Genomic DNA, 10,970 nt, shown 5'->3' with positions numbered 1-10,970 from the left:
CCCTCAGGCACCTCGCAGTGCTCTCACAAACCTCCTCGGGGCAGCCCTCGCAGACCCCGCACGCACCTCTCAGGGCCCCCCTCACGAACCCCCTCACAAGTCCTCTCGCACAGACCCCTGGCAGCGCTGTCACACGCACACACGCTCGCAAACGCCTCACACTCCACCGCTTCCCAAACCCTCACACACCCCCCGCCTCTCCCCGCTGCTGACGGCCAATAGCAGCCACAGGAGCACGCCAGCCTCCCTTCCCTCGCCCCCCGCAACTCCTCTCCATTTAAATGAGGAGCGTGCGCGTGCGCTAGCGGCTGTAACGACAACGCGGCGGCCGTTGCGCTTCCGCTTCCCTGGCGGGCCCCGGGGAAGGAGGGAGGCTGCGCATGCGTCCCTGGGCGGGCCGCTTCCCCGCTGCTCTCCCCGGCGCCTGCGCATGGGTGCCGCCTCGCGCCTCCCGCCCTTTCCTCCTCCGCGAGGGCCCGGCGGTTGCTCCGCGCCCCGCCCCGGGGCCGGGGATGCGCTGCCCGGCGGCCGCTCTTGGGAGCTGCGCGGCCGGCGGGGAGGGGGATGGAGGTGGAAGAGGCGTTCCCGCTGGTGGGGCAGATGGGGCCCTACCAGGTGTATCTGTGCGTCCTGCTGGCCGTGCTCCTTCAGGTGAGAGGCCGCCTCCGCTCCCGCCCCTTTCGCTAAGGGTGGGGGCAGCGCCCTGGCTGGCGGGGGGGAGGCGGTGCAGGGAGGGGGTGCCCCCACCCGCACAGTGTGGGTGCTGTGGGCAGTTGCCCTTTCAAGTGTTTGGGTGGATGTGCCAGTGGTGAGTGCTGCCTGGTGTGAAGGTTGGTGTTGGAGGTCTGGGGGCTGCTGATGGCAGTAGCTGGGCTGGATTTAGCCTGCAGCAGTTTGTTGTGCTCCTGGGGGCAAAGGTGATGTCTGTCCAAAGCCGGGTTGAGCTTCTACTGAATGAATTTGGGGCAAAGTGCTGATGCTGCCTGTGCCGTGTTGTCTGGGAAGTTAATGTCTTGTGTCACTTGGTGAGCAGATTGGGAGTATGCAGTTTGTCAGGTGAAGGGCTGGTTGAAGTGAAATTGAACTGAGATTTCCATGAGCTAGACTGGAAGAGAGTGAGTTCTGTCAGAGACTCTGCTGGGAATCTTACACAGCCTAGAGTTAATGGCCTAGGCTGGTGATTTCTAGGTTGTGTGTGGCTTGTTTGTAGTGGAAATGTTTGAAGAGCTATATGTGGTCACTGATACCTCTGTGTGCAGAAGCTCTCATCTAATCAGCTGATAGGCTATGACTGCATATGGTACTTTGATTTGCCTTGACTTAAGGGGGCAGTGTCTCTGCATTAGGCATTTGAATGAGGCTCTACATTTTAGGTAGTCAGTTTTGTATTCTGTGAGAAACAAAACTGGAACTCTCATAAGTTTTGTGATAAAAATAGTCCAAAGTAATAGTGGAGTGCTATAATATCATTCAGTGACTACATGACCAAGTGATGTGCTCTGCAACCAGGTTTGTCATCTTCCAGCTTTACTTTATGTTTGTGCCTATACCTGTGAGAGTGGGATGGGGAGATGAGGATAATGCGTGCACCTTCATAGTCAGGCCTAGGCATGACATATATTTTCAATCTGACAGAAAGCTGGTTTACTCTGTGTTAACTCTTCAAAAACTTAATTGTAGTGAATTCAGCTAGGCTGACAAATGCTGGGTTACTGCCACTGCAGAGACTTACCAGCTGCAGGAGGGAAGAGGGGAACTTAAGTGTCTTTCTGCTTCTGCTTGACCAGTATTTTGTAATAATCAAGAACTTCCAGTCGTGAGCTGTGAGACTTGAAGATGTCTTCTCCTGGCATCTAGAGGACTGACAGAAGTATTAAGAAGCTTTATGAGATGACCAAAGAAAATTCAGGTGCCCAGTCCTGTTGTTTGGGAACTCTGTACTTGGTTGCACAACTATGATGATGAACAGCAAAAGCTTTGTAGGTTTCTGTTTCCTTGTACTGTTTTTCTCTCCCTCTTTTTTTTTTTAATACTGATTTATCTGATTAATTGTTTAAAACTAGATATTGCTTAAAGCTTGTTCTCCTGGCTGACTGGCTAGAAAATTTGTATGCTCTATGAAGATTAGGGATTAAGAAAGCAATAGGTTTTTTCTTCCAGTAGCTGGTCATGTTCTGGAATGAATTGCAACCATGACAAGTGCTCTATATTCCCAAAGGTTTAAGTAGTGTATGTCAGTTGTTCTGTAACACTTTTGTTTGTTTTCCTTTTAATGGATTAACTTGCATTTCTCTTGGGAGAAGTAAACAGGGAGTTCTTTACAAATCCTGGAACTAATTCAGAATAAGGAAGGAAAAAAAGATAGCAAGTTTGCAGGTCTGTTTTTTAATTCTCATATTAGCTTTAATTATTGAACTTTACCAAAGAGTATCATCTCCTGACTGGCATGTACAGGAGTTTGTAAGGGATTCAAATGTGAAGCTTGTCGTCTTTCAGTTCATGAATAGATTTGGACTTACAGAACTGGTTCCTGCTTGGGTGGTTGATTGCTTTCTGTGTTCCTTTATTGGTGCCAAGTTACATAATGTGTCACTGGGATGTGCAAGAGCAAGACTGAAGGTAGGTTCCACAACTGGTGTTAGCCTTCTGTCTGGTTTATCGTCAATCTTTGGAGGATGAACCCAAGGGTAAGTAATGTATCTGGTGTGTGTGACAGATTTAGGTAATCATGGGCTCCTTTAGTGAATTAGATGCAGCAGCATCCGACTGCAGAAATAGAACTCCTGTTAGTCTATGTTGCTGGCTTTGCGATGGACTTATTATTCCATTTTATTGCTTGTTTCCCTGTCCCTTTCCACGTGCTCTCTCAGTTGGCTTGTGTTTTCACATTGGCCTATTAGTATAAAAATATTTCTACGTTCTTAAATATAAGAATGTCCCATGGCTGAAAACTATTTTTGTCTTTGCTGTGTCAAGTCCCTTCGTCTCTGATGCTAATATACTGAGCTTACAGGCTAGGGAAAGTGAAAATTTAAGATTACCAGCAGATGTGCTTGCTTTCCTTGTAGGTTCTTATGCTTTTTCATCTCTGCATGTTTCTTATCTCTTGAGTTTCATACTTTATAGATATTTTTCCTCATTTTAGTGTTTTTCTTCTCATATAAATTTCTACAGTAAACTACTTCTGCCATGTAGCCTTACTGATATGCCAAGGTATCTGGTCTCTGAGCTCTAATGACAAACATAGTTTAGCTCACAGAACTTCTTTGAGGCAAGTTGTACCAAACACTTATGTCTGTATGGGTGGGACTTTTGTTAATGGTAGTCAGTTTTCATGTGGGCTTGAGTGAACTGGTACTCGACTTGTTGAATGCGCTTACTGACACTCTGGCAAAAAAACCTCCAGGTTGCTTGTAGTCAGAAAAATGCTTTTGTGTGTCATCAGTGTAAAACTAGATTAAGTATATCTTGAGGGCTGCTTCTTTCATCTTCTTCACTGATTTGTATTATTCCTCTGCTACCTGCTGCTGTTATTCATTAACTTCTTGATCTGTTACTGTGTTAAGGTATGCTTGGCTTATTCACTGCCAACTTAATAGGACTTCAGAAGATTTTTAGGAATGTTCTGTAGCAGTAGTTGCTAACTTTATAATTGAGTGATGACAGCTAATGTAGAGAAACTTTTTTTTTCCCCCCCAAATCTATGGAATTACCCAAAGACAGAAAGTCTCTGAAGAATATGGGGATAGAATAATGATGTGAATTTGAGGCTGGATTAGTCTTGCATTTCTAGTGTATCTTTAAGAGAGTGGGAGAGGAATAAAGGGAGCTGATAACTCTTAAAATACTTGGGATTTTACTTTGAACTTGATACTTATTGATTACTAGAAAGGTGCTCACTACCTTTTGAAGAAATTACTTTGAAGCGTTATTAAAGAATGGTGTCTTTTGGTGTTTGTGTAGTGTGCGTAGCATCATTAGACAAAATCTCACATCTCGATCAGATGCTTGAGACCTTACAAGCATATTAAAAAAAAATTGATCTTTTGTGATGCAACATATGCGGTTGAAATAGGTTTGCCTTTGGCAATGCATCTGAGCTACAGGGTTGCCCAAGTCCAAACTGAACCTGCAGAAATCTGAGAATATGTGTTCCTACTATTATATGTCTATAAAGACTTTTAAAAACCTGTTAGAGTTTAAAGGGGAGGTCTTACTTGCACAGCTGAAAAAGGCTTTGCCTAAAGTTGGGTAACATGTATCACGCAGCAGTATGGATAATTACCAAGTGTGGTATTTCCCTCCATTTTAGGGATTTACTACTAACTGAAGGGAAGATGAAAAAACAGTTAAGATAGTAACATTGAGTTCCTCAAATAATAGTTTGTTTTAAGGCAAAGGCATTCTTGATGCAGTGCAGCTATAATGAGCAATGCTGCTAACATCTCTTCACTGTTGGCAGCAAGATCATGTTTGACTTCTTTCATTAGAATATCCCAATGCAGAAAGCTGCTCTTTAATCAGCCCATCTGCACAAATGTTTTGAGGGAGAGTGGATTCTGGGTGGGCTCATCCCAAATCTTTAGAAATAATTCAAAAGAAGTAGTGTCTGTCTTCAGGTAGGATATGGATGCGATCCCATATATAGCCTTGTTTAACTGTTTCTTGACATTTTTATCTACCCCTCATACACATTCCACCTCTTCAATGGCATGAGGTGTCACTCTGTAGTTATAATAGCAGTAATGAAATACTTTCAGTGAATCTTCTTTTAATACTTATGTTTCCTTGAGTCATTAAGCTGTTCTTTGAAGTAGCCAGAATGATCAGAAATTGAGCAGCACACTCCTTGTCCTTGATGAGGTATACTATTAGGACTTTACCTGAACAGAAAGTGCAGAACAAATCTGAAATGTGATGAACAATTAAAATGAAGGAAAGAGATGGATATTACACAAATTGCATTACAGTTGCTGCTATAGAGTGCTGAAGGTATTCTAGGGGCTTCATGACAAGTATGCTGTTTACCCAGTTACTTGCACTGTAACTTAAACATAGTTCAACTACAATTTTCTGTGAGGTGTATAAGGTGGCAGGTATAAAAAGGATTTACAGAATTGCTGTGTAACCTTCACTCACTTTGATTACCTCACTGTTTGGCTTTTTTCTTCAAGTCTATGTGAGAAGTAAGTTTTAAGTCTCTCTGATTCTCAAAAAAGCAGTTGCAGAATGTGTGTCAAACATGTGCAGCCACTTAGGCAGAAGGGTGGTTTCAAATGCAGCATGAATGCAAACATGAAAAGCAGGGCCCCAAAGTTTTATTTTTCGAGGTAAGCTTCTTATTTCTGCATCTTTTTTGCATTGTATCTTGCTCAGAACATGCTTGTGCTAAAGAATGGTGGTGTTTTCCTTGTAGAAGTGATGAAGGCTTTTAGAGTAGTTGTATCACTGAATGTAATTCCTTGTTCTGGTATAGCTAATTACTGCTTGGGAAGAAAAATAAACTAGGTGGGTATAAGTGTGTAAACTAGTCACACAGAAAGATATGCTGCTACTCATTTAGCTAAGAATATATGTAGCTGGAAGTTGGTGGAACTTCTAAATGAAGACCAACCCTACCATTTGCTCCAGTTGGGTGCAGGTAGTCTTTTAAACAAAAGAGGTAGCTCTTTGGTCACATGTTACATTTCATTTCAGTGACCTAGATGCTCAGCAAGAGTTCTTGGTCCCTTAGTGGCCATCTGTAAATAAAACATAGGTGCCAGAAGAAATATAATCAAGGCCCAGTATAGTATATCTTTCTGTAACTACTTCTTTCAGATCCTTATCTGTTCCTTAAAAGAAATAATAGTTTATCTATCCTGATATCACAGTTATAACCGTAAAAACATGAATGCAGCTGATGCAGACATTGCACTGTATTCTGCAGAAAGCCTGAAATAACAATGCTGAGTTGTGACATGCTTCATTAGCAGTGGGGTCCTTAACTCTCAGATACAATGCAGAAGTCTAAATTCTAGTAATTGCTTCCTTGCCAATTAATTTTAAATAGCTAACTTGCTATATTTTTTTTTTTAAATAATCCTAAATGGAGAGGAGTAATGAACACCTTATCAGCTGCCTGCATTTCCATCTTCCCTGAGAATATGGTCTGTCTTAATCCAAATCAGTGCATCATCCATATAGCTAAGGTTTAAATTTGTGCTTGTATGCAGAGGAAAAGTATGGTCAGAGCAAGCTTGAGGTATGGAAGAAACATGAGGTGTAACTTTGAGACCTTCACTTCTTTACCTGTAATTTAGCTTGTATTTAGGTGGTTCTTAAGTGTCATTCACAATTGCTGGCTCTTCTTGCACATCTAATATCACTACATTCACTGTGACACTGAAACCACATGTATGTGGCACATCTAGTCAGCTGTTGCAGTTTAATTTACAAGGCAGACTTCAGTTTCTGCGCAGTTCAGTCCTAGAAGATGCCTGTTCAATGTGCTGTTGTAAAGACTTTAACAGAATTATTGCTGATGGGCACGGCAAGAAGCATGAGTTTTGGCAGAAGCACAGAGCGATAGACATTCTGAAGGCCTAGCAACAGAGGGAAGGAAGCAAGTTGTTCTGCCTATTTACACTGGAAATAAAACAAACAAACAATCCCAAACAACAACAAAAAAGCACAAACAAAACTTTTTTTTAAAAAGTGAAGGCTTCATGCTATGTGAAGAGTGAAGTTGTCAGAAGGAACTCTCACTGAGGTTCTTTAGCTGTGGCTGAATGCCTTGCTTTTGCAATGTCTTTTTAACAACTGGAAATGGAAGGTGCCTGGGAGGCACTGTGTCAGCAATGATGGGCATCTTGATATGAAGTATGGATAAAACAAATGGGGAGGTGTTTTCAGATTATTAACAAAAAAATTGTTACCTAAAATATTTTTGCAATGGGGTGATATTTGGATTCAGTGGGAACTGAAGCGATCCTATCTTCTGCTCTTAACTGAGATGGCTTTCAGCCTGGAAAACTCCTGTCACAATCCATCTAGCAAGTTTATCTTTTGAGCACCCTCAGAAGTTGAGCCTGGGAGTCAACAGGCATAATTCTACTGGATAGCAAAGACTATGGATTAAAAATATTTGTACTATGACACATTATCTCACTTTCCTTCTTCCCTGCCCAAGTGTACACACAGTCTCTAACTTCCTGTGTTTTTTAAGCAATAAATTACCTGTATTTTTCCACTAGCAAGCCACATCATCAAGGCTCTCCTCGCTGTCATTTCCTCAATTTTAGAAACTCTAATTGCCTTTTCTCTCAAGTGGTAGAACTAGTAGATGTGTAATTGAACTCAGAATAATTGTTTCCAACTGTTGCTCTTTATTTCTGACCCAAATAAGGTTTTGTGCTCTGAAATGCCTTTTGTTTTTTTTAACTGGAGTAGTTAATACAACTTATTCTATTTATAGGTAATGTAGTCCTTCATGTGCGTTGTTTGCATTAGGTAAAACCTCTGCTTGCTTTTTGCAGGTAGCAGCCCAGTAGGACTGGAGTCCCTCTGGAGCAATAGCATCTGTTTTTTTAGGTCTTGTCTGTTTACAGTATGATCTCTGACTAAGGTTGGGGCTTAACCTGGTTGAACATTGTATTTGTGTTCTCCTGGTCATTTTCCTAATCCTGGTGGGCTTGGTGGGAAAGGGTGTTAAGAATTTGCCTTGGAAGGCACAATGAAGCTTTTGAGATCCTCAGGTAAGGAAAGCTGAAGAGTTGTCTATATAGCTTATTCCAGTTTTCTGTTTGTGGTATGCTGTTCAGTTATTGGTGTCTTAAAAATATGTAAAGACCAGAGCTTTTCAATCTCTTTGAATTTGCGGACACCCCTACAGATGTTAAATCCTTGTACAGTAAATTTAAGACTACTGACAGCTTTGTGGTTTGTAATTATTTTTCCCAGAACTTGGAGTAATTCAGGGACTTCTGGGCCTGTATGCTGTAAGTTGAAAATCACTGGTTTAGCAAGTTCCACCACAAAACTGGAAAGAAACTGTTCTTTCATTTCTGGAGCATCATATGGCTCTGAAATAGCAGTAAACCTGAGACTTTTTTAAATTAAAAAAAAAAACAAACAGAAACCAAACAAACATGAACAAAACAAAGTAGTTCCAATTGCTTATCGTCAAGCAAGTCCTTAAAATGAATAAATGAATGAGAGCAGCTTATACAAATGTCATCAATGTCTTTTAGTCTGGATACTTAAATAGCATAAACTTCAGAAGTAATTGGTGCATGTGTTTATTGCATCTTTTTACCAAGTTAAATGCTTTAATCGTTTGATAGCAAGGAAGTCCAGGCACAGCTGAGAATGTGCTCATCTCATAGTCTTAGCAGAACTTCTTCTGTGAGACCAAGATGCTCACCCAATATTCTTTGGCAGTGTCCCAAACCAGCATGCTAAGGTGAGAAATTTGACCTCTTATGATGCTGGCTGGGACTTGGATGTGTTGATAGCCAAAGCAGGCTGGAAGATATAAAGAGGAACAAGGGTGAAATGCTAACAAAAGAATAATTATGCTTGTGGAAGAAGGGCTAAACTCTGCCTGATACTTGTCAGCCCACAATTCCTGCTGGTTTTTACCAGCAGTTGCAGTTTTTTCCTTCATGTTATCCTACAGCACCATTAAGACAGTTCAGTCCTGTGCTGGTTTATAGTATGTTCGTAAACTGATATAGGAACTTATGGCACTTTTTAGCTTTCTTCTCCTATAAGTACTTCTTTACGTAAAAAGAGAGGAATGGCACTTTTGATGTGGCGTTGATGAAACTGTATAGCTGGTGTTCTGTTGGAGACTCTTGGCACGTGATTGCACATTAATGTAACTTAACTTTCTTGAATAATCCTGTGCAAGTGGAGGTAGGGTTTATAGTGCTTTTCATAATTTTGGTTCTTGTTTATTGGCTTGGTTCTCTAAGTTACCAGTGTGTGAGCACTTTTGGCAGAAAGAAACCAGAAGTTTACTTGTAGATATTTTAATAAGGTGCCTAAGCTTTCAGCCTTTTGTTTTTAAAGGCAGAAAAATAATTCTGCCAACTTCCTTATTCGTGTTCAGAGTCCTGTCAACCTATGATGTGAAGGTGACTTTATTTCCCTTGCTCACGGTGATCCAGTTGTAGTAATGCCAAGTCCTGTCCCAGCCTTCTGAGGTGCACTATATGAGTCCATGCTAGCTAAGTATGTTTGCCTTTCTTAAGTGTTGTTGCATGTAGTCTAGCATACTACAGAAATGCAAATGCTTTAGGTTATGCTGCCTGAAGCAGTTCTGGACTCAGGTTTTCAGTCTACCAGCATGCAGTCAGCTGCTACGCTGTTTAAATATACAGGAAAACTTCTGTTAATTTCTGTCACTGAACTTTATGCTTTGTAGGGCAAGGCTGGGAGTTTTGGTGGTGTACTTTGTAATGTACTAGAAGCTTTGTAGCACCTGCTTCTCCATTCTGGGTCTCTAGAAAATTCCAGGTCTCCTTAGTATCACATGCATTGCCTGTACCTCTGATGTAATTTTAAAGAAAAAATTGTATTTATGGTAATTTTTAATGTTTCTGTGGTAGTAGCACACTAGATGTGTTCATTTAGTCAAGAAACTGGTATACCACAGTAGAGGAGTACTCTTCAGTCCTGTAAGTTGTTTCATCTGTCCTGGAGCAAACCAAACAAATAACTGTCTTGCAAGATTTTGCTTCAATACAAGACTGACAGCTGACTTCTTAGTGCCACACTCATTATTTGTATCTATAGCACTGTGGAGAAATCCAGCTTCCAGGAAGTCATAGCAATCTGTCTTTTGATGGTAAGTTTTCTTGGTTTTATGTATTATGGTGTTTGGAAGAACAGGGTAGTGGAAGAGGTAGAAGAATCCAGTGCTGTTGGCATCATTTCATGAAGTATGCATAATCACAGTTAAACTTGCTCATGTGATCTTGTGTGAAGAATATTGTTTTGTTCTTGGAGAAACCTTTGTGGAACTTTGTTTTGACTTTCCTTTGTCACTCTCTGCATTCCACCGTGTTTTGCTGTCCACTTATACCCTTTATCTCCAGACATGTTTTGGGTTCATTGACAATAACTGAGAAATCTTAAATGGTATCAATTTACCTAGAAATACTGGATCTCTAGGATGTCACTAGTGAAAAAAGTGCAAGGCTGAAAGTACTTCACTAAATTTTGCTGGTAAAGATCACTTCTGTATGTTGGCAGAAAATTGCTTCTGCAGAAGGTTGCCAAGAATGTTCTTGAATTGAAGGGTAGATTCATTTGTTGTGATAGACTACAAAATACTTATTAAAGCGACTTTAGCACCTAGATGAGTGTTCTGCAGTCCTATCACCAAAGCTATAAGTGGTTTTGTCATCATTAGGCAGGCGGGAGTACAAGTACAAGGCTACTATCTGGTCTGTCTTTGTAGAGCTTGTACAAGGAAGTTATTTGCTCTTGAAACTCAAACACTTGCCTGTGCTGATGGGATGTAAAGCAGGCATTATCCGTGCACGTGCTGTTTGGTGGCAGCAGTCTCCTGACTAATTGGCACACGTGCTGGCTGGCCAGTCTGAGCAGAAGGAGCACAAACCCTTACCACTGCCATTGCCCATCAAAATGATACTGAGCATGAAATGGAGTTCAGATGTGTGTTTGGATGTTTAGAACGGAGACGGAGGAGAAGCCAAAGGCACTTTTTGCACAAACCTGTAGGAAATGAGGCTCTGAGCATTGTGGTGTGCTGTACAGTGTTAGATTTTATTGTAGACGTTGAGGAGTTTCTAGAATAAAGTTATGTATGGGTTTGGACAGACTTTAGACCTTTTCCTGTGGATTCTGGAGGCCTTCGTTTTAAGGTCAAAAAACTCCAAATTGGGTAGGTTTTATCAGTTTCTCTACAGAAACCTGAAGTTCTTTCAAAATATGTGTTGACTGTGTGGTTGCACAGGTAA

The 10,970-nt window shown here is 41.4% G+C and overlaps 1 protein-coding gene across 1 annotated transcript in view; it reads left to right on the top strand.

Annotated features, from left to right (window-relative positions):
• The first annotated feature begins 547 nt into the window (after positions 1 to 547).
• Positions 548 to 10,970, top strand: part of SLC22A15 (solute carrier family 22 member 15) — a 34,480-nt gene continuing 24,057 nt past the window's right edge. The window contains exon 1 of the mRNA XM_065649303.1: positions 548 to 651. Within this exon, the coding sequence (XP_065505375.1) occupies positions 565 to 651 (87 nt within the window). The 5' untranslated portion in view covers positions 548 to 564. The remainder of the gene's footprint in view (positions 652 to 10,970) is intronic.

The sequence above is a fragment of the Caloenas nicobarica genome, chromosome 1 (genome assembly GCF_036013445.1).
Source record: "Caloenas nicobarica isolate bCalNic1 chromosome 1, bCalNic1.hap1, whole genome shotgun sequence".
Classification (NCBI taxonomy): Eukaryota; Metazoa; Chordata; class Aves; order Columbiformes; family Columbidae; genus Caloenas; species Caloenas nicobarica.
This window is presented reverse-complemented; position numbering and strand designations above follow the sequence as displayed.